At 38.3% G+C, this 23,794-nt stretch overlaps 1 protein-coding gene across 5 annotated transcripts in view; it reads left to right on the forward strand.

Moving 5' to 3' along the window:
* The window catches only part of RBMS1 (RNA binding motif single stranded interacting protein 1), a 142,260-nt gene extending 120,771 nt beyond the window's left edge, over positions 1 to 21,489 (forward strand). For 3 of the 5 annotated variants that reach the window (XM_056496378.1, XM_056496382.1, XM_056496380.1), the window contains exons 7-14: positions 7,235 to 7,350; positions 8,222 to 8,271; positions 8,366 to 8,459; positions 11,698 to 11,748; positions 13,850 to 13,960; positions 14,635 to 14,715; positions 16,004 to 16,088; positions 18,961 to 21,489. In XM_056496378.1, coding sequence (XP_056352353.1) covers positions 7,235 to 7,350; positions 8,222 to 8,271; positions 8,366 to 8,459; positions 11,698 to 11,748; positions 13,850 to 13,960; positions 14,635 to 14,715; positions 16,004 to 16,081 — 581 coding nt within the window. In that variant the 3' untranslated portion in view covers positions 16,082 to 16,088; positions 18,961 to 21,489. The remainder of the gene's footprint in view (positions 1 to 7,234; positions 7,351 to 8,221; positions 8,272 to 8,365; positions 8,460 to 11,697; positions 11,749 to 13,849; positions 13,961 to 14,634; positions 14,716 to 16,003; positions 16,089 to 18,960) is intronic. The other 2 variants (XM_056496379.1, XM_056496381.1) reach the window with 1 other exon arrangement.
* The last annotated feature ends 2,305 nt before the right edge of the window (positions 21,490 to 23,794 follow it).

The following is a 23,794-nucleotide window of genomic DNA, read 5'->3' on the forward strand; positions in this document are numbered from 1 at the left end:
CGGCAAAACTAATCTAATGCAGAATTTTGGCTTCTTTAGCCTTGCACAGGGATTAATTGCTGATACTGTTATTTGCTTAAAACTTTGTTACAAAGTTTTGGTAAATTTAAGCACATTGTTGCATTTGTTACTTTAGTTATAATTTTTTTCTTTATTACATTTAGTAAAACTGTTACAGCTTGTCTATGTAAAAGGTACAGTAATGACACTAAGGAACTGTAACAGAATCTCCTGTTAGTGCTTTTTAGTTTGTTAATTTTTCTTTTCACTTGCATTCTCCTGTTCTCAATGAATGAACTATCAAGCATATCATTGCTAATCATGTTCTGTCTCCAGTGGGTCATTGCTGAAGCTGGAGTTTCACCCTCACATGATGAGATTGAACTAGATCGAAATAAAAAATTGCTTCATGGAATTGTAGGAATGATTTTTTTAAAGAGCCTTGATTTTGTTGTATAGGATACAGCCTCAGCTCTGTGTTTCCATGCTGCTGCTGTGAAGTTTCATTGCTCCTTTCAAATAATTTTATGGAGTTCAAACCCTTTCCAGAGTTCCATACCACTTAGCAAGCACCTGTCCAATAATGCAGTCTTATTAGAGAATTCAGCTTATGCATAATAGTGACTGCAGTCTGCCAGAAAGTGGGGCAGAGTCATGAGGCAACTGTGATTTTGGACTACCTGCACAGAGAAAACTGGATGGTAGCAGGAAAGCTCTTGAACAAGCAAAGATTAGGAAACTGTTTTTAAATAGATTAGTGACCATTGGGATTATAAAAGATCAAGTTCAGACTCATGCAAAACAAAATCATAAAACCACATCTATGTTTAAATTAAAACATTGTGTCCTAGAAACTTGGCTAAAATCAGCAAAGGGAGCTGGTTCTAAAAACAATGTTATCAGGATGAAGAGGGTAGGAGAGATGGGCCTGTAATGAAATAGGTGTGGGAGGAAGAACATTTGTTCAACAAAAACATGCTTTCATAATGCAGCTTTGTTATTTTAACTAAGTTTGGGCTTTAATGGAAGAATGGGTTAAACAGTTATGGAAAGCATAAGTGAAACCTTCTCTGGAGTATGAGAAGACACAATAAAAAAACCTCTAAGAATCTGGGAAGGCCAACAATTAACACAGGATAATCATAAAAATGTCAACTCCAGAGTTGCGTGAGCTAAAACAAGATATAACTGGATATATTTATATTTATATTTATATTTATATTTATATTTATATTTATATTTATATTTATATTTATATTTATATTTATATTTATGTTTATATTTATATAGCTTTATTTAGCTTAATGAAATATATTCAGTATTTAGTGTCCTTGTTTATCTTCAGTGCAGAAGAAGAAAGGTTAGCTCAGAGAGTGATTTGAAATGCACTGCAAGTTGGTATAATCCTGAAACTCCTAGAAGTGATGTGTTAGTTTCACCATTTGTAGCTGGACTTTGGCCTTTTTTCATGTGAGTTATTGTATTAGTTGGTTGTGTTTTGTGGACTATGACTTCCTCTCTATTTTGTCAATGAAAACCAAACTCAGAACTTTAATTTTTGTACTTAACTATCTTCTCAACTATGATATGATTGCTATAATTTTAAAGTAACTTTACTGTTTCACTCTCCTCCTTAAACAACTATTGTTTTCAGTGAGGAATGTAATATTTAAAGCTTTTCTATTCCCCTGTGAGATGTATGCATCATGGCATGGAGGAGAAAGACCAGGCTGGTATAAAGAGCAGGTATAAGGAGGCAGGAGATGAGCAGTGAGAGCAGAGCAGCAGCATACTTACCCTTCCTCCCCTAAAGATGATACTCAGTGTTCACTGGCTTTTAGTCTTTTGTATGATCCATAGTGATTGTAGAAATTATCCTCTGGGCAAAATCTTTAAAAGCATCTCCTCCCAGTCATAGTAGCATATAGCTGTTTGGTGGTGCATGAAAATAGTTATATAAATAATTACCTAAAGCAGCTGTGCTGTAGAATATGTGAGTTATGTGTAAATCTGAGTGTATTTGTTTCTCTTATATTTAAAATGAGAAATACAGAAGTTAAAAAGTTACAGAAGTTTTATGCCTCTTCTATAGGCTTTATGGATTATTTAATACTTCTTTTATTGAAAAAGAGCTTAGGTGATTTTGTTATAATGGGTGTAAGGTAGAGAGCATTTTTGCTGAGCAGCCCTTGCCATTTTTACTTCAGGAATGGCTGACTATGGTGATAATTAAAAAATCAAAAATTATCCATGACCCACTCATCTCTTCCCACTTAGGATAAAGATATTGATCACTCAGATTCACTTTTAGGGAGAAAATTGGGTGTGGAAAAGCCCTGCTCCTGCCTGCATTCTTGGCTAGACTGGGAAGAGGTCCACCAGCAATGATACACACTATGGTTTGAAGTGGTCAGCCTTGGACACTTTCCTAGTGTGGGGAGGTGTGAAAATGGAGCCCTGAAGTAGCTGAGTCTTCTGTCAGTCATATTTGAGTGTTTTCTAGTTTCTTACCTTTATCCAGCACTGAAAATCTCTAGTGAGTTTAAGCTACTTGACCATAAATTCAATTTTTCATTCTATTATCTTTCACAGATCCTTTAGAAAAAGCACATTAAACACAGTCTGAAAACCACTGCTACAGGGTATCAAGGGCTGGAAGTGCTGATGTTACTCCTGGTTGTCACACTGAAGGCAGGGGAACAAAAATTTCATTCCTTTGATCAAGACCCTGAGATTAGCTCAGCTGGTCAGAGCATGGTGCTAAGGCACCAGTGTTGTAGGTTTGATCCCTGTATGGGTCATGCATTTAGGATTTGGACTTGGAAGGGACCCACAATGGTCATCAATTGTGAATATTTTGTGAAATCTGTGAATTAGAGGCTTTTACTGCTCTAACTCCCATAATTTGCAATTACTGCTTAGTTTTAAGAAGCAACATAGGAATAGAAGAGAAAGACGCTTCTTAAAAACCACTTAAAATATCCTTCTGTGGCAAATTATTAGACCTTGTATAAATTATTAAAGCAATGTAATCCTGAGCATTATATTTAAGTGAAGACTAGGATGGTGAAGAGTATAATATTTAATTTCTCTTTAAACATACAAAGCTACCCTGATCTAGGGTTGCACAATTTCTTTTTTAGTTCCCACAGCCTTTGGCAAAAGTTTCTAGCTGTACAGGCTTGCTCTATCATTAAAGTGATGTTTTAATGTCAGAATTCATTAAGTCCCATATGCTTTGCACTAGAAAATAAGTAATGAAAGTCTCTAAAAGATGCAGTTTAATTGAAAACCGACTAAAGGAATAATGTTTTTCAACTCTTTTGTTGTATTTTTCAGTAACACAGAAACAGTTGAAAAGTTGATTAAATTAGCCATGTAAAGTCAAGGGTGTAAACTCAAGGTCTAACAAAGAACATCAGTTTTGTTCTTACATTTATAGTATCACCTGGTACAAATTTGGGTAGACACTGAACCAAGACAAACTGAATTGCAATGTACAGATGTGCACAAAGTGTCTACAACAAGGAAGAATTTTCTCTCTGGACTAATATTGCATTTACCTCTCTCTTCTGTAAAAACATTGGCCCTAGAGGAAAGTGATTCAGGGCAGGAAGAGATGGTCAGCTCTTTCCATGCCCAAGTTTTAGAGCCCTGACCTGATGTTGAAGGCCAGGAAAGCTCAACAGGCAGGCACCTGCAAACCATTGGCAGAGTTGGTTTGCACTGGGTGTCATAAGAGTGGGCATGTTAAACGTGGTGTCCTAGCTGCAAAAGCTTGACTCCACTGTAAGTTGTGTCCTTTTACATCAGGTACCTCTCAGCTGTGAATGCAACTCTGAGTATTTGTACTCTGCCTTTGTCTTGCACATACAGACAAGTCGCTGAATGATTAATGATCTGCTTCATCACTGGGCCTGCATAGTTCCCAGCAATTAAACAATAAAAATGACTCTCCCTTCCTTCCTGTACTACAAAAGATTGCTTAACTGGTCTGTAGGACTTTTCAGAGCTTTTTGTTCAAATATGTATCATATGCATGCTCTTATATGCAAGACAGAGAATACGTTGCATATTCATGAAGAGCATGAGAAAAGGTAAGCTGAAGAAATAAGGTTGAGATTTAATTTCGAAGAGAGTAAGGTCTATGTTCATCTTTAGTGGAAGGGAGATCAGTAGGTCAAGATAAACCCAAGAAGTTTTATCTCCTTCTCATGACCCTCCCTCCGGTGCCATCAGTCATTGTGTTGTTCAGGAATGAACACGGTGCTGTGCAGGTCACTGGTATGGAGGAGCAGCCAAAAACTGCAGTTGGGCTTTCAGCTGGAGCTGTCCCCCCTGTCAGCATTCAGATCCTGAAGCAGAATCAGGGAAGGCAAATGCTGTGCAGCCTGCTCACAGCAGCTGCTGGTATTAGGTAGATGCTCTGTAGGGTTTTTTTTAGCATGAGTTGGAGCATTCACAGCATTTGGCATCTTTGGGTGCAGTGAGGAGCAGGGGAAGGTGGAAGGTCAGGGAAACAAGGGTTCCCATGGCTGGATCTGTGTTCAGTAAGATGGAGCACTGACTTCTAGTCAATCACAAATTGATAATTTTAAATGTTTGGGTTTCTTCATTGATGCAGGTTTTGGATATTATGTATGCAAAATCCAGTACATGTGTATAATTCTTACTCCATTTTTTCTCTGTCTTTAAATTTGTCAGATAATTTTTCAATGCAACACAGAAGATTTTTAATCATCTAAAATGTAGCTGTTTTGAGTTATCTACTGACAAAAAAAATTCTGGTTTATTCTTAAAATAGGTTTTTATGAGCATTTAATTCAAAGAGTTGGACAGGTTTACTCTGTTTTTTGTTTGGGTTTTTTTTTAGTATCTTTATGTTGAGACAATGATGGGAAATAATAGCACAAATAATGCTTCCAGGAAAGTTTTTTACAATTCATTGTGGGGATTTTTAATGAGAGCATAATGCAGTTTTAAATAAAGCATTTACTACCTGTGAGTGCTATAATGCAGAATGATAGGGCTAGAAACCTTTTTGTTATGTCTTTCTGTACTGTTCTCACGCCAGAGAAACTGAATTTTGAAATGAAATTTTGATTTCATCCAAAATTGTATGGTGCATATTTTGAAAGTCACATATGTTCCTCATAAAAGTACATATTTAAAAATAATGTATAAGTAGCCAAAATATTCAACTTGGAAAGGAGGTTTTTTTCATGTAAGCCAGTTAACTTCAGTATTTGGACATCCTCTCTCAGTGTCCAATGGATTTTTGTTTTCCACACTGTGTAAAATCAATCAAAATAGTTTCAGACCAGAACCTGACAAATGTATCCATATTGGCTAACATATTCTGAGATCACCTCCTGCTATTTCAACAGAACTGTATGTGGGCTAAAATGCTGTGTGCTGTGACCAAGGTTGTTTGATATAGTTTTATAAAGCAGTATCAAATCATCCATCACCATATTGACATAGTATCTTTTTGCTCCAAATATGTTTAAACAGAAGTTGCTTCACATGATAGAAGACCCCAAAGCAAAACTAAGTTTTGGGAATGCCAGAAATCCCCTCAGAAATGCAAGGTTTTGAAAACAATATTTTCCAGTTTGTCTCCTACTTTAGTGTTTCTGTTATTTCCTTGTTCATTTACTCCATTATCCATAGGTCTCCTGTATTTTTTGAGCGTAATTAGCCTAACATTTTCCGGTTTATTTTATTATTATAGGATTTTAATTACCATTCTCTGAAGGATAATACATTTTAAATTAATTTGGTTGTCGTGTTTAATGTTATAGTCTGACACTGTACAACAGCACAGATAGGAGAGGTCCAGGTCTGTGACCTGTGTGGTCAGTGCTGGAGATGAGACAGGGAACCACACACCAGTTCTGTCTCCCTTTTTTATAGAGAAGGCTGTCAAAAGATGTGTCATGCAGGAAGTGGATATTTTTCCAGTAGAACCAGACCTAGAGTTTTAGGTGTGACATCCAAAGCCAGGGATGACTGGGCCATTAATGCTTGTTTTGTGACAAAGTTTTAAAAGTCAAACTCTTTGTGAGGTTGTGCATCTCTGAGGTTTTCAGTACCAATCATCTTTTGCAAATGCAGACAGGGTGAAGAGACATCAACACTCACCATGATTATATTAATAGATTTTGTTGAAAATTTTTCTTGGGGTTATTTTTTTTGCAGGTGGCCTTCCCACCCCATGTGTTTACTCTGCATTTGGAAACTTGTATGTTTTCAGGTCCAGCCATGTCTCCTGAAGATGTTTCCAAACAGAGAGTGACTGGAGGAGTGTCATGGTAAAGCTTAGACAGCTCATGTGTCAGGAATTATTGGCAGAGAAGCATTTACATCCAAGTCATAACAGTGCTTCCACCCTGTGATTAGGGAGGGTGTGGTGTGATGCAGCAGAGCTGTGCTACAGCCATAGGTACTTGGAAATGTGGAAGCTAAGAACAGGGAAAGAAAGAATATTATGCAAACCTTTTCATTGCTTCAATTCTGCTATTAAAAATGGAATTCATGGTTAGGATTGTATTAGGAAAAATAATAAAAACAATAACAATTAAAATAATAAAGTATGGTGATGCCATTTCATGGCAGTATAAAAAAACCCAAAAGGACAATCTTGAAGAATTTCTGTTTGTATTGAATGTTCTTTATAGAGCAGAGAGAAAATAGGAATGGACAATTCTGACATTTTCTGGTACAAGGTGTCAGGATGTAAAGGTGCTCACTCTCCCTTGCTAGCTGGATTAGTTGATGTGCCAGCTCTTCTGCCTGTTCTAGATGAGTAAAATACTTAAGTTTTGGGACATTATGGAAACCTTCAAGGGGTGGGGAGAATATGTTATAGACTCTTGGCCAGACTTTTTCTCCATCCTCCTTAGATATACTTCCAAAGAGACCAAGCTCACAATTCAGATGGCAGTTCTGATTCAGCCCAGACCAAGAGGCACATGCTCAGGATATACAGACCATATTTCTTTCAAACAGGTTTTACAGCAGTAGTTTAAAAATCAAATATATAAGGCATTCCAGGTGCTCTGTGTGTGGCAGCTGTCCTTGTGCTATGCTGAACGGTTGTTGATGCTGTAGTACAGCTCTGTGTTATTTGACTGTGATATTTGGAATATAACTTAAAACCATACCTGGTTTGGAGAGTTTGAACACCTGTGTATGAGTGCTACTTCAACTAATTTTTGTTCTTTCTTCCCAGTTCCTGCAGAACCTTTATTGTGCAAGTTTGCAGATGGAGGACAGAAGAAGAGACAGAATCAGAATAAATACATACAGAATGGAAGAGCATGGCACAGAGAAGGCGAGGTGAGACTTGTAAGTCCTCCCTTCAAGCTTTAGTGTGGGTGTGCAATAATGAATGCTTAGGAAAATGATAGGCATTGAGACTTCTTGGCTTGGGTCTTTGGCATATTAAAAATGTGCAAGCAGCTCTTACCTGACAGTTAGTGTCTCTATAAAAAAAAATTCGTAACTGTGTCTTTCTTCTGAGGAGAAAGGACAGAATGTGAAATGATGAGTCCTATCTCAAGTGAACAATAAAATCTCCTTCAACTTGGTCATATTATAAACTTCAGCTTTCTTATATTATTAAACTACCAGAAACATAACTGTGTTACATGCAATAAATAATCCTTTGATCTGTGCAACACTAAAATGCACATCATTTTCACAAGATTAAAATAGTATACCAGTGCCATGCAGCATTATTATTTTTAGTCAGTTGTTTTAATCTGTAAATGTTCAAGATAATAGTTTCATGGACCTACTGTGGTTAGCAAGCCTAGACACTTCATTTATATTAGACAGGAAAATTCAAATGTGAAAAACTGCACTCCCCATTCATTCTTATAGTTCATATGTTGTAGGCAACACCCTAACATAATCATCTGCATGCCCTGAATCTCAAACACACACATGCTCTTTCAGCGAGGTATTTAATAGATTGCATTTTGTTCCTCATGATGGGAACATGGAAACTTGTATTCACAATCAGTATTGCTGTTTCTCTTCACTGTATAATTACTTCTTTCAATTAAGCTTTCCCTAAGTTTTGGTAATAAATTATTTCAATACATATTTTCAGTTAAAAATGAGACAACTAAAGAAAGAATAAGAGAAATAATTTACAATTAAAATTAATTTTGTGAACTCTTTCTTCTCCACTTTTTTTTTTTTTCCCTTAAAGGCTGGAATGACACTCACATATGATCCAACCACAGCTGCTTTACAAAATGGGTATGTTGAGTAATAGCACACTAAGAAAAAAAAAAGTTTGCATTATGAAAGATGCACAGAACTAGCATTTAATAACTATTTCTGCATTTTCTAGATTTTATCCATCACCCTACAGTATTACAGCAAACAGAATGATCACTCAGACATCCATTACACCATATATTGCTTCTCCGGTTTCTACATACCAGGTTTGTATTTAAAACTTGTTTGCTGAAATGGTTCATTGGAGCTTATGTTTATTTATCAATTGTTACATCTGGTTTTATGGGGTCTCCAATAATGCCTCATTTTAATGAAGTGGCTTCCTTGTGCTGTACAGCATGAAAGTGACAGCCTGAAAACCTGAGTGTATGTTTCAGGAAGCACAGCAATTTAATGAGGTCCTGGTGTCTTGCAAAACCAACCCTCCAACTTCTGCTGATGGCTGAGGGATTTGTAGCCACTTCTGCATTTCATGGGAGACTTTTCATTTTCTCTCAGTCAAATTCTTTTAATGTCACCAGTATATCTGAAGTATTTATTCTTTATTTAAAACCTTATTGGTGTAATAAGTTCATTTTGAAAGATGTTTTTCTGTGCATTTTGAGCTTTTCTCTGTTTTTTTCTCAGAAAGCCCAATAATAATATGTAGTTTTACTAAGAAGGTTAGAGGAACATTCTTGACATTAGAGAAGGAAATTTGAAAAAAAGAACTCAAGAGTTCAAATTACTTTAGCAGTCAAATTCAGTGTTTTTAATTAGGAGTAAAGCATTTATTAGCCTAAGTTAGTATTTCTAAACCAAATTGCTTTATTTTGAGCAATAAGTTGTGGACATTTTTGGTCCAAAGCTCTCTGAGGAGGGATTTGATAGGTGCCATCTTGGAGTCCTCACAAGGGATATTGATAAACAGTTTAACACATTGGGAAATTATATGGAACAGTTTTAGCATTTTGATATAGATCTCTTAGGAATCCTCAATTTTAGAGCATCGTACACTTCAGTTTACAAACAACTTGCTTTAAATACAACTAGTATGGCAGTCTCAGATGTGTGCTCTGTAATTACTACTTCAGACATGCCAATTATGCCAGTGTATGCTAAATGATGAGCTATTTTGGCATTTTACTGTTTAACACATAGATGGAGTAAATAGCAGTGATTCAGGTCATAAATAACCCAAACTAATTAAATTTAGAGAATTCTTACCTCTATGTGTCAGGGGAAGGAGAAGAGGCTGTTTGCTTTCTAGTGGGAGAGACGTGCTGAGCTTTCTAATGTGCTTTGTGTGTGAATGAATATGGAAGGGTATGTAAAGGGGAGGTAGAGGGCTAACAAAGGCACTGTGGGCCATTTCATCAGCTGTCTCTTGCAGAAATTGCCATGTAGCCTTCAATTCCAAATGAGGAGGATGAGGAAGAATTGTCTAGTGTTAGTCTGGAGATCTAATGCTGTCTTGCATGAGCAAAGTGTTGTGTAGGAGTTAAAACAGTGTTCTCTGGTGTGAAGGGCAGCTGGATTATTTTTGTATTAATTTCTGAGGTAACTTATGCAACACCATGTTTGCTCTCTGCAGACAGTGCTAGACTGTATTTTTCACTATAGTGAATCATTCTGCTTGGTACTGCATTACCTCAGAAATTACAGTAAGTTCTTACCCAGAAAAATATTTCAGTAAAATTAACTGCTACTCTTTATTAAAATATAAATTATTTATCAATATAAGACTCTCTGATATTCAGAATCCAAGTAAAAATTGTAAGTTGGCATGGAAACATACTACTTAGCAATACAGTATTATTTTTTGGGCTTATTGAGATAGGCAGACCACAATCTATTATGTTTCCACAAATGTAGTTACCAGTATTTCAATATACATGGCATGGAGCTTAAATTATTGTGGATGAAGTTATTAATATCATTATGCTTGAAGTGACACAGTAATTGGAATTGAAAATTAAATTGAAGTATTCTGTATTTGGTAGGGAGGAGGCTCTTGGCCAGAAGGGTTTCACAATTTGAGTATTAGTCACATCTTCATTACTGATCCCTTCTCACTGAAACCTGCAGCTTTCTGTCTTCTACACAACAGCACCTATCACACAAGCAAAGTTTTTGCTTGTTTTTTGTTTTTCTTTGAGGCATGGTATAACCTGCTCCTAGATTTATTCTTATTCAGGTAAACAAATTTAATAAAGTTTTGGCTAGTGTTTGTTTCTGCAACCCCTGCATACCCAAATGACTGCCCTGAGCCAGTTACTATCATAGTGTGAGATTAGCCAAAGCTTTAGTCAGACTGTACCAGTATTTTTGCCATTAAGGTTTTGCCTGAGGAAAGGGAGTGTTCCAGTCTTTTCCATTCCATTTTTGAACTCCTGTTTGCTCTCTTACTGACTGAAAAAAGAAAAAAAAAATAAAATTCTGGTTTGAAAGTAAGTACCAAAAGGAGGTAAGAAATATTTCCTTCCAGAAAATACCTCACCTGGATTTTTTTCAAGGCTGTGTGTTTTCCTGTCCTGTTCACAGGACTCTGGGAATCATGGTAGAGGCATTTGAAAGGCTTTAAATGTCCAGCTGCAGTGGTGAGCCTGCTCTGTGTGTGGTGCAGGTCAGATTCCTGCCTTACCCTACACATCTACAGCAGGGGGAGAGGAAACCTTTTTGTCCTTACCTTTGGTATTTCTTGCAGCACACGTTTTCAAAGAGCTGTTGCAACCAGCTCTTTTTACCCAGGATAACAATATAACCTGCTAGTTTCCCTTTTTATAATTCACTTTGTCATGCAAAGTTAGGCATTCTACTGCAATTAAAGTATTAGGGCGGTCACCGATTTTGGAGGGAAAATGTCCTTGTTGCAAGATCAGGGACTCTCATCAGAACCTTCTTCTCTTCCTGTGCTTTGGGAATAGCACACCACAATGTCTCAGAGAAGAACAGTTCTCCCAAATCTTCTCCTTTTTCCTGGAACAAGATTACAGCAGAATTCCTGATTTCTTTTTTCAGTTATGAAAATACAATAATTTATTTTATTCAGATCACACTAGGAGACAAAAGGTGCTATACCTTCTGGGATCCCAGTTACTTTTCCACAAAGAAATTTCTGAGACAGAAGGAGCTTCCTTTTTCAATGTAGCAGAAATCTGCCATTCATCTGTTTGACTCCTTTCATTGTACTTGATGAAGTTTCTGAAACCTGCACTAAAAGCATTGTCTTCTGTTCTGAGAGGTGTATGTGGTATATGGTCTCCAAATCTTGTCTCTGATTTACAGTTTACGATGAATACATTTTTCATAGAAGTCAATGTTGTTTCAGATAGGGACTAATTGAGTTAAGAAGTCAATTAATATGGGAGGAGGCATGTTAACATAATTAAAATCATTACTATATTTAAGTTGGAGTATTCTGAAATGTGTAAAGTGAAAAATAAAATGTCTGTTTTGTTCTAGGTTCAGAGTCCTTCTTGGATGCAGCCTCAACCATATATAATGCAGCACCCAGTAAGTTTTCTTGCTTCTCCATTGTTGTGTTTATATATTATATAAACACTTTGCATACTTTAAGCAACAGGAAGTATGTAAATTCCTGCCCAATTACTTCCATGGATCAAAATGAAAAATGAAACAAAGACAGTAACCTGGACTGGGGCCTCATTTAATTAGGAAAGCTACCTTCAGAGTATGAATGTGATGAGTACCATTAGAGTGAACTTCCAAGAGGAAACTTAGTGGTGTTTCATTTTTCGTTTATGTTTAGTTTTATTTTATTTTACCTTAAATGGAAAGCACTTTGCAAATACCAAATGTTTTACATACTGTCTACCTTTCAGGAGCTGAAATTGGAGATCCAGTGTTTTAGAATAGGACTACAATAGTTCAGACTGGATAATTTGTGAAAGACAGATGGATGTAGTGATATGAATGACATTATGGGCACTCACTTGAGAAAACCTGCATAGCTTGTTCTGGCTTCAGCACTCATGAGTAATGCTGGTCTCCCCACACTTTTGGCTGTGGCATCTGTACCAGACTGTCAGGCATTCTAATCTCTGCTCTCCCATGATATTTTGCTTCTTGTCTATGTCATTTGCCAATTAAGTACCATTACATCTGAGACTTACTGGGTTTCTTGAGATGAGCATTACTAATAATAACAGGCACTTTAATACATGCACTCACATAGTTAACAAACAGGTCTGTTTCCACATATAGAAAGGATATTGTCTTGACTTTAATTAACCTCTCCATGCAGATTATAGAATGTAAATCTTCTTGGCAGAACATTTTCTTCTTGGGCATGTAGAGAAGGTGATGTTGAACCAGAACACCCTCTCACACACTTAACTGTTGTTGTATTTGTGTTTTTTGATGTTAAATGCACATACACAGAGCAAGTTTTAACTTCCTTCTCTATAAACACAGATTTTTATAAAACAACATCCTGCAAATAATGCTGTGAAAGACAAGAGCTGATATGTTATAATGATGTATTAGTTTAGGTATATTAGTTTCACAGGTACACAAGATGAGTTTTCTCAGTTGAAAATAAAGATCTAGATTCTAGACTGAAGTTCAGTTTTGGCCTGTGCAAAGACGGGTGCTGTCTTGCTCATTTGCTTTTCAGAGGAGCCTGCAGTCTACAGACAGGAAATTCTTTCAGTGTTTGATGTGCCTGTGACTCATTTCATCTACACTGATCACATGGTTGTTTTTCCAAGTATATTCTATACTTCTTTTTTTTTCCTTTTTTTTTTTTTCTTTTTAAGGATTAGTTTTTGATTCAAAATACTTGTTTTCAGTACACTGCAATTATTTCTGCTAGTTTTGAGCCTCCATTAATTTTAATCAACATCTTCTGCAAGCATAAGTCATAGAAAGTATTTGGAAATGTGTTTTTGTGGAACATGATTGGTAAAATGAAATTTCTTGATAATCTTCCATTTCAGTTCTCTGAAAACCTTATGAGTGTGCCCTCCATATTTAGCAGTCTAAACTGTTTAGAAGTTTAGAGTATAATTTTTTATGAACTTAACGAAATGGTACAGAAGCAATAGAAATGTCATCAAGAGCAGCTGGTATTTAGACAAAGAATCAGCATTGCTAAGTCACCCTTCTGAAGTGTGTGTGCTAATGAAAGCAGCCACTAAATAGGGCAGCTGTCTCGTGTGTGAACATCATGTGTGATGGGAAATGCTCCTCCTCCAAAGCCACCATAAACGAGATAAAAGTTTCTTCCTAAAGCATGAAATTCCAGAGCTTAAGCTAAGGGAATCTGTTCCAGGTAACACGTGCAAATTTTTGCTTTCAAGTCAGCATCTGGTTAAACTCATATTTTACAAAGCATTTTCAGCAGGTCTCTCAAGTGTATTGCACATCACTTGAATGTACAGTGGGAAGTCAGAGCTGATCTTCCACCTTGAGCATCTACAGATGGTCAAGTAAAATATTTGGAATGCCCCAGACCTGCTTTTTGAGTCAGTGCCTGGGATTGAGGAGAGTTCTTGTGGTACATCCCCTCAGAAGGACAGTCCATACCTAGACTCTGAAATAAAAAATTAAATCTGAGTGCCGCAACCATTCCTTTGTTTCTGTGTTTTAACAGGGTGCTGTTCTGACTCCCTCCATGGACCACACCATGTCACTACAGCCTGCATCAATGATCAGCCCTCTGACACAGCAGATGAGTCACCTTTCATTAGGCAGTACTGGAACAGTATGTAACAATTTGATACAAAATAGAACTTACCCAAGTAGAAAATACTGCGTGTAGATCACAGAATCCCTGTACAGCTTGCATGTGGGGAAAAAGTAATCCTATAAGTCATCTTTTATCCAGTAAATTACTAGAAACTGTCTCCATTTTAAAATTACATTGAGCAGCTTTTATTCAGTCTATTAACTGATCAGAGACTGGAAAAGAGTAAAGAAAAATAGAACAAAACAAATGAAAGGAATCCACAAGGTAACTTTAGAGTTGCATCCAGAAGATTAAAAATAGTTAGTTTTACTCTTTATACTCCTTTCTGCAACTCTGATCTCTTAAAGTGTGGAACAGAAGTTAAAATCAGAAGAGATTCAGACTTGCTTCTAAACAGCAAGACCCTTCTTTTCTGACCAGATTGGGTTATAAAAGAAAATGTATGACTAGGGTTAACAGAGAAGGAAAAGTCCTTTACACACTCTTTGAAGTCTAAATTCAAATTTTCTCAAAATAGGTACATGACCTTTCTGGAAAACATACTAATTTCAGACACAGAAGTCTTTCTCTCATGTATGTTGCTTTAGGGAAACAGTCAATATCTGTTAAACAATACCATGACAAGTATTTTGAATACTTTTACATTTATATTGGGCTTTAGCTCAACATAATGGACTCTGTCTTTCTAGTACATGCCAGCCACAACAGCTATGCAAGGAGCCTACATCCCCCAGTACACACATGTCCAGACAGCAGCTGTTCCTGTCGAGGTCAGTATATTTGATAAAAGACCAGAGATAAGAAATATGAATATGATTCCTCCTTTTTTTTTTTTTTTTTTTTTTTTTTTTTTTTTTTTTTTTTTTAAACTAGGAAAATTAGTGCTCAAAGGCAAGTATTGTAGCAGTGAATGTGCTGTGAAGCCACAGGTATTAAAACTATAAAATGTCATTATTCTCAACTAATATAGCCAGTACTACAACAAAGAATTACCAGTACTTATGGCAGTACTGTACTTGGAGCAGTCTTCTCTATGAGCATAGCTCAGGCAAACCCTGTATTTTGTCAAACAGAACTCCAATAGCAACAAGCCAGGGAATGTATTTTAGTTTTGATCTTTCACTTAGTTTACCTGTGTACAAAACTGTCTGCCAGCAGATCTTGATTGTAGGTTTTTGCAAAGAATCCTGGTTTGACCCTGGCATTTCAGGATACTATGCATGTTTGTCTAATAAGTCTCTCCATCGAAGAGGAATTTATGACTTTTGTTGGAGAGCATAACATAAGTAAACTAAATAATTTATCTACTACTTTGGCTTACCTTACACCCTTTCAAAGGTCAGTCCTTCTTTAACAGAGGAGCTAGACAAGGTATGCTGCAGCTCACGTATTCAGAATGAGAGCCAGACAGTCTCTTCCAGAGCCTGTAAGAAAAAAAAACATTTCAATTCAAAGTCTGTTTATCCAGAAACTCCAGAATTTGTTTGATTCATTTTGGTGCATCTGCCCATGTGGATCAGAGAAGTTCTTTTGGTAATTACCCAATTGCTCTGTCTGCCAGAGCACTCTCAGCTGAATTAATTGCCTGGTTTCTGGGGAGCCTGATGCAAAGTCCCATCTACAATTCTTTGTGTTGCCTAGTGCCAATCCCATCACAGTACTCATAGTGTTTGTGTGGTAAGCAGATCTCATTCTTCTCCCTCCCCTTCAAAAGGAGAGGGACAGAATGCTCTTTTACATCTACAGATGGAAACTATTCTAGCAGTTATTTGTTCTCTCTATTTATTTCTATAATGTCAAAAGTTTGAGGGGTTTTTTTTCATTATCATCAAAGCATCTGAGGAAGTACAAATTTTGCATCATCATTTAATTTTTCTGTTTGCTGGAATATTAATCAAGGTAAAGTTAACACTTCAGATTTGAAATACCTTACTTGAGAAATGTGACAAAGATTTTAGGTTTGAAGACTGTTAGTTTCATGAGTCAAGTGGAAATACAGATTGCAGGTAATGCTGCTTGATTTTGTGACTCATGGCTTGCCTTCCTTTTTATTTGCAGGAAGCCAGTGGTCAGCAGCAGGTTACAGTAGAGACATCCAGTGACCATTCTCCATACACGTATCAGCAAAATAAGTAACTGTGAGGTAGGGGCTTGTCCTCTCTCATGAAAGATGTGAATTCAAAGATGCTTTATTTCATAATTTACAGTACTCTGTATTGAACTCTTTTTTTTAATGTCATATAATTAATAGTGATGATAATATCTGGGGACAGTGAAGCTGATTTGAACTTGGACAGAGTCAAAAGCCAAGCAAAAAAGGGAAGGAAACATGGGATCCAGAAATGAATTAATGAATTCTGAGTAATATTGTTTTAATAATTTCTCTATACCTTAACTGGATTATGTTGGATTTTAATTTGTTCATTTTAGCAGCATGCTATAACCAGAACAACAATGAATTAATGCAAAAATACAAGAATCAAAATGCTAAAGGGAATTGTATTGATAGACATATCATGCTCTAGTTTTATGGTACATGTAAGATTAGAGGCAGCTTTGTGGTTGACTTACAGACCACGGGCAGGGAAGCATCTGGTAGAAATCTTTGCTAACCTTTTCTCCCGAAGACTTCCCTGCTCATCCTTTTTTCTAGGAAAAAGCAGTTTGGTCCAAAATTTTGTCAATTACTTTTTAATCCATGTCCTCATTTGGCTCTAATTCCAGAATTTTACTTTCCTACTCCAGATTTCCTCTGGTTCTGCTTGCATGGCCTTTTTTACTAGCAAATCATTAGCTTTACCTGAATTGACTTCATACGAATTTGTTTTGCTTTCTGTACTTTTCCATCCTGAAAATGTTACTTGCACTAACTATTCTCTTTGCCATGATGCATGTTTTAAAGTTCTGGAATTTAGTTCTTCCTTAACTCTTTTTTTATTTTTATTTTTTTAAAGTGCTTTGTAAGCCAGGCAACTTGACTACATAATTTTTTACGTCACATTTTCTAAAACTTCACATTGAAAAATTCCATTCATCTGCAATAATGTGCTGGAGGCCATTTTAGAAAGGTTTTTCTACAGCCCTTGTGGGATTTACTTGATACTGAAAAATCAAAACCAGTTATGTGCTACCGTTGTGTGATATCTCTCTAAAATTTATTGATCCAACAAAACACATATTTTGGCATTAGCTTTGATCCTGCAGGTCAGCTGTGCTGTTTGTCAACAGTGCTCTCATCCCCATCATTGGCATAACAGCTTCTTATATGGAAAGATAGAAACAAACCAATGGGGAAACTTGGCAAATTCAGCAGATGGCAGAGCCTGCGTAGCACAGCGTATGACCTGTGTTATTCCTGTAGTCGGGCCAAATGCTGGCATCTAGAGGAAGCCCACATCCTTGATTTGCTTCCAGGGCAGGCAGAAAGCAAAGCCACAGGCTCTTCCCGTTATCCATCTCGTGTTAGAATCATGACTCCTGCACGTTTCCCATGCCAAGGCTGCTGCCTGGTGTTAACCGCTTTTCAAGGAATTATTTGTTTTGCCTTAAGTCTTCCCCGTGGGCATGTAAAACGTCCTTAGCAATAGAGATCTGTGGTCGCCAGCGAAGCGTAATCCTGCATGTCACATCCCCATCCTGCCTCTCTCTCCCAGCCTGTCAGTGTCTTTCCCCATAGACTGAGGCCAGGCAGGAGGAACAGCCTTAAGTCTCCCAAAAGGAGGAGTTGTTGTTGCCATCTGAGGCACGTTTTGTATTGATGACTCTGTGTAGAATTCCAAGCTCTGTGAGCAGTTCTGTGTGTTTGCTGTAAGTCAGTTCTCCACTTATTTTATTGCTCAGAGAAGCACTGTTGCCTGTATTTATATGCAGTGGGAGCAAGTGCAATCTGTGTCAGCAGAGGCTGTAGCAGTGGGCACGTGGGGAAGGTTAATACTACCCAGCTGATTTCAGCCCCAGAGCATGGCATTTGGTATTTCTGTCCCTGGAACATGCTGGTACTTGTCTTGTTTCAGACAGGTGAAGGGGAGGGAATCGACAGTTATTTCATGCCCTAAATACAGGGAACACTGCAGTCTCTTGATTGTTGTGGCTTTGTCACTGTTGTCAAACTGAAACTTCTTTCTAAATGCACATGCAGCACTTTTGGGAATGTCCTATTTAAAGTCAGTATCCATATTCCCGTAATTCGAGGGGTGAATTACAACTAGCACATTTGCATGAGTTAATGCAGTCAGTCAGAAATACACAGTGTCTTTCTTCTGGCAGCTACATTTAATAACTTCATAACTTCTTTTCAAAAAGTTGCTACTATGTGGAAAATAGTCAAAGGGACATGAAAAAAACAAGAAAAAGCTTACTTTATATGCACCTACAAATGTACAAGCCTTAAAATACCAAACTTTGCCTTGCTTTGAAAAATTAAAAAATTGTCTAAACTTTTTTGTCATTAGCTGGGTATTTTTTTTTAAACTCACATGGCAATATAAGCCAGTACATTAAAAAGTCTGCCTTCAAATTTGATGAGGCCTGACTTGCTGCTCTGTATTACTATCAGGGAGGCACAGTAGCTGTGTCTGTCTTAGCTGTTGTGTGGAGCCTCCTTGAGGCTGCACCAGAAGGAAGTTACTGTTCCTTTTCCAGAGATCAGAAGCCTTGCGGATGCCACAGGAGTAGCACACTCAACCAGTTTTGGTCAATGAAAAGGAGCAACAACAAAACAAAGAAGGGAAGAGCTTTGAGTGCAGCCTCACAGTTCCCCTGTAGGAGCTCTGTGTGCTGAGCAGTTGCTAGAGAGAGAGGGGGAAAAGCAGCATAGGCTCTGTCCTGGTGGAGAGCCTTGTCCTGGGAAGGGCCAAGCACCTCCAGTGCTGCCTGTGTTACTTCCCAGGTTTATACCAGATTTACTCTTCTCACAGCTGTCTAAAATAGGAAATTGGTTCGTTTTGTGGACAGCTACATTAGAAAAAAGTGTGTGATTGTAACTCTGCTCTAGCTCTGACCTTTCTGTGTTACAGATGTCCAGTGTTGTCCTGGCCTGGAGAAGGGTGCAAAGGCTGAAACAATCATGGATTTTACTGATCAATTGTGCTTTAGGAATTATTGACAGTTTTGCACAGGTTCTTGAAAATGTTATTTATAATGAAATCAACTAAAACTATTTTTGCTATAAGTTCTATAAGGTGCATAAGAAAAACCTTAAATTCATCTAGTAGCTGTTCCCATGAACAGGTTTATTTTAGTAAAAAAAAGTTTTTATCAAGTGTTATGACGCAAAAAAAAAAACCTTCAAATTTCTGGGTATGCACAGATGACCATGAAGACTTATTCACGTGCATGACAGAATTTGTGTTTTGGTTTATTTTTATTTTGTTTGTTTCTTTTATCTTTTTTTTTTTTTTTTTTTTTTTTGTATGAAATGGATTTTCTGAAGTTTAAAATAGTAAAACATCTAAGATGATGTTCTGTGCTTGCAGTGTGTGAGTGTTGCTTTAGTGCAGTGTTGCAGTTATAGTGTCTGGTCTCTTAGCTTTCTGTTTTTCTTTTAATGTAGTGTGAAGTGTCTTATCCTTTTCTATAAATTCCAATTTGCCTTAAATCTTTCAATGCTGTAGCTGTTTCAGTAAGTAGTCCAAACTAATGGTGTAGAATGCTTTGACCAAATGAGCTGGTCTATTATGCCTTGTAAAACAGCAGCATAGGGCTTTTAAAGGTAGTCAATAAAAATTGCTGAAAATTTGGCTTTTTTAATGTGTAGTAAGTGTTTTTAATGATTTTTTCACATAATATGTAAGGTAGTGAAATGCAAGAGGGGAAAAAATGTTTTGTGTGAAACACATTTTCTGACTGGGGAAATTTTAATAGTAAAAATTGTTTGTAAGGCCATATGCCAATAGTTCCCTCTGGTAGTTTGAATGATTTAGGAACTCTGCTGTATGATGCAATGTAAAATCTTTTTTTGCCTTTTTTCAGAAACTAACTTGATGTTCTAGTTTTAGCATAGGTAGAGTAGGGAGTTTGGGGTGGAGATATCACCGAATGTTTTTGTCCTTCCTTTATACTAATGATAGTGCTTTAGGATGAGGATTGTGCTGAGACTTAGCAAACAGAAAAGTTGCTATTACAGCAAAATGGCAAAAGCTAAAGGACTCGTTTTCAAACATATGCTGAGATTCAAGTAGAAGCATAATTGATTGGGTACTAGCTCTCTATAGTAGGTAAATAAAAATAAAAAGACTTGGCACTTTTAAAAGGTAACTTTACCAAAGAACAAAGAGCCAGTAACCAATAATTCTGATTTGTCTCAGCATTGTGTCTTCTGTACTCTTTATTTTTGCCGGACCAGTTTGCGGTTAAGAGAATGTGCCTTTTTTGTACATTTGCATTTAGGTTTTATAATTTTAATTGATGTATGGACACAAAAGCATGAAGGAAGACTTGGATCCAAGCAGTGCCACACTTTACATCATCACTACAAGTGTTAAGTGTAAAGAAAACCAATTTTGAAACTATGAAATTCCTGATTCATAAATACACAGTTATTTGTACTTCACATATTAGATAATTCACTGCTACTAAAGCTTTTTATTACAATTGCATATGTTTTAAATTGAATGATAAATTAAGTTGTCTTCCAAAACTGTGTACTTCTCTGGTCAGCTGTATATGATCAGTTATCTACCTCAAAGTTTATTTCCTTTTGTATTGGGACAGGTTGCTGGCCCTCCCTGTTTCCACAGACCAAATCATCCTAGCTCGGGAGCTAGGGCTAAGCAGTTGTTTCTTTCAAGTATTTTTTAGTTTTTAAATTTTGTGTGAGTATTGGAGTATAGATGTCGGTGACATTTCATAGTTTCAAAAGTAAATTGCTGCTCTGAGAAGTGTAGATTCTAGTGAAATGCATAGTCATAAGAGATGTGTTTTTGTTTTTTCTTTTTTTAAAAAGTTGTGGTATTATTGGTTCTATGCTCCCTGGAATATTACTGCTTTGTAAAAGTCCAGACTTCCTGCAGCACCTTGCCTGTATTTGGTAACTTTCCAAACCTGGATCTCTCACTACTTGCTATTTTTGCATTAATTAAAAACTGCAGTATGATAGCTGTGTTAGAGGGAGGGAAGAGTTGCTGCCAGAAATGTCTGAACTAAGTGCCATACTCATTGTCTGGGTAAGATTTGGGAAATTTAACCTCTGTACATAAAGAAATAATCAGTTACTTAAACATCACATAGTAGACAGCCATTAAATTATAAAAAATTAATTTATGAAGAAAGACCTTTTGTACAGATTGAAAAAAAAAAAAAAGATTTTCATAGAGATATCTATATGATCAAGAGAGTTAATTTTTTATTTTTGTTTTACTAGTGCCACAAACTTGCCAGTGGTAACTTATTTGTCCGGTTCAAGATAACTCTGTAGTTTTGTTTCCTAGGACTTGTTGTTAAACGCCAAAAGACATTTTTGAACTGTAAATTTGATTAGATTGTTAGCTTTTTCTGTTTTATTTCTTTGAAAACTTTTGAATAAAAAAGATCCAAAAAAACGAAAATGCATTGTCTTTTCCTTCAGACCTTTCTTTATTGGGGAAAAACCCAAACAGGTTATGGTGGAACTTCTGTATTTACTTTGAAATGTTTGGAATTGCTTTCTGCTGGACAGCTTGGGTTTCTTTCTCCTGTATCTTTTGTCAAAAGTCACTAATTCTTTCAAACAAAACAGGAAAAGATATATGAAAATATATGGTGAGATGTCTGATTTGGATGCAAGAACCCCATTCTGCTGTGAGTCAGCCCACACAGGGAGTTGTGTGTGACCAGGCTTGGTGCTGTGGCTGTAAATGCCATTTTCCTCAGGGAAGCTTGGAAGTGGAGGGTCCCTTTGGTACCTCATGGCACAGGATCACTGCCTCCAAATGCTTTTGTCTTCCCTTGTGTGCTGGCATTGGCTGGATACCCAGTTCTGGAGAACAGAGGTGATACTTCACTGGGATTCAAAGAGATCCACAGTGCTGGCCTTCCAGCTGCCATCCTTAAGCCCTGTATTTCTTTGAAGGTAATCTCTGATTTGATGATCCTTTTGACAGGATCAGTACTGCTGATGGTGTGTATCAGGTAGAGGACAGCTCTCACCAAAGTAAGGCTTGGGAAAGCAAGAGGGGAAAAGTCAAACTATTGTGTCTCCTCAGTGTCCAAGTTTAGGACAAAACTGGGGGAAGCCTCCAAAGGAGCCCCCCAGAGAATAAGCTCCCCTTACAATTCCTCCCCCTCACTGGGCTCGGAAAGAATTTTACTCGGGGGGAAAAGTGGAAAAAACCTATTTATTAACAAACACAAGAAAAAACACTTCCCAGCAACAGGAAAGTACAATCCCAGATGACAAAAGAAATGTTTTCACCGAAGTGAGAGATGGTCGCTGCTGGGAAGGGCGAGAAGCTTCTTGGGCAGGCTCCGGAGGCAGTCTCTGATGCTCAGGTCCCGTCCGGAGCCGGTACAGATCTTGGAGCTGAAGGAGGGGGGGGGGGAAAAGCAGCAGCCGGAGCAGCAGCAGCAGCAACAGGGCAGCAGCAGCGGGGCAGCAGCAGCGGGGCAGAAGCAGTGGGGCAGCAGCAGTGGGGCAGCAGCAGTGGGGCAGCAGCAGCGGGGCAGCAGCAGTGGGGCAGAAGCAGCGGGGCAGAAGCAGCGGGGCAGAAGCAGTGGGGCAGAAGCAGCGGGGCAGAAGCAGTGGGGCAGAAGCAGTGGGGCAGCAGCAGCGGGGCAGAAGCAGCGGGGCAGAAGCAGTGGGGCAGCGGGGCAGAAGCAGCGGGGCAGAAGCAGCGGGGCAGCAGCAGCGGGGCAGCAGCAGTGGGGCAGCAGCAGTGGGGCAGAAGCAGCAGCCCGGCAGCCGGCCAAGCCAAGCAGCACAGCCCCGGGGCACCACCCCCCGGGGGGGGAAAGGGCACCGGCAGCAGCTCCATGCAGACAGAGAGGTGTGGGGGCGGGAGAGGAGCAGACATAACACCAACCCAGGACACTCAGCCAAATGCTTTAAGACAAGTGCATGGTCTTGACATGACTTTGGATTGATGTGGGTGGCAGGAGAGGGACTCTGGCTTAGCCTTGGGCTCCTCAGGGTGTACACAGCAGCACAGAGCAGGGCTGGGTGATCCAGAGGGCTCCTGCTCCTTGCTGTGGCAGCTGGATAGGCAAAGGGAGGCTGTGCTGCTCTGGAGAGCCCTCTCAGTTCTTTCTATTGCTTTGAGGGATCCCAAGGGCTCTGCCAGCACCATGGCAGGCCAGGCAGCCTGCTGGGATGGCAGGTGGGGCATGCTGCTGCTTTCAGTCGTGCACTACTCATGCTGGATACTGAGAATAAATGTGTTTCCAGCAGAGCTGGCAAAGCAACTCACCTAGAAAACTAGGAAACTTGATTTACAGTTGCTTATGAAATGAAGACATTCTCAACAATGATAGCACTGATTGACCCAAGGGAATGGCCTGAAGTTGTGTCAGGGGAGTTTTAGGTTGGACACTAGAAAAAGTTCTTCACAGTGGCTGGGCACTGGAACAGGCTCCCCAGGGAAGTGGCTGCAGCACCAAGCCTGACAGAGTTCAGGAAACATTTGGACAGTGCTCTCGGGCATATGGTGTGACTCTTGGGAATGGTGCTGTGCAGGGCAGGGAACTGGACTCCATGATCCTTGTGGGTCCCTTCCAAATCAGCATATTCTGTGATTAATGGAGAGAAAAAAATCATCACACTGTGCTACTAAACACTCAACTCCTGCAACTGAAAAATACACCATTTAACTATTTGTGGGGCCATTTAAATATTGGCCCAGTATGTTGCCTGTCCCAAATGCAATGCATGAGAAGATG

This window comes from Oenanthe melanoleuca, chromosome 7, assembly GCF_029582105.1.
Source record: "Oenanthe melanoleuca isolate GR-GAL-2019-014 chromosome 7, OMel1.0, whole genome shotgun sequence".
NCBI classification, from domain to species: Eukaryota; Metazoa; Chordata; class Aves; order Passeriformes; family Muscicapidae; genus Oenanthe; species Oenanthe melanoleuca.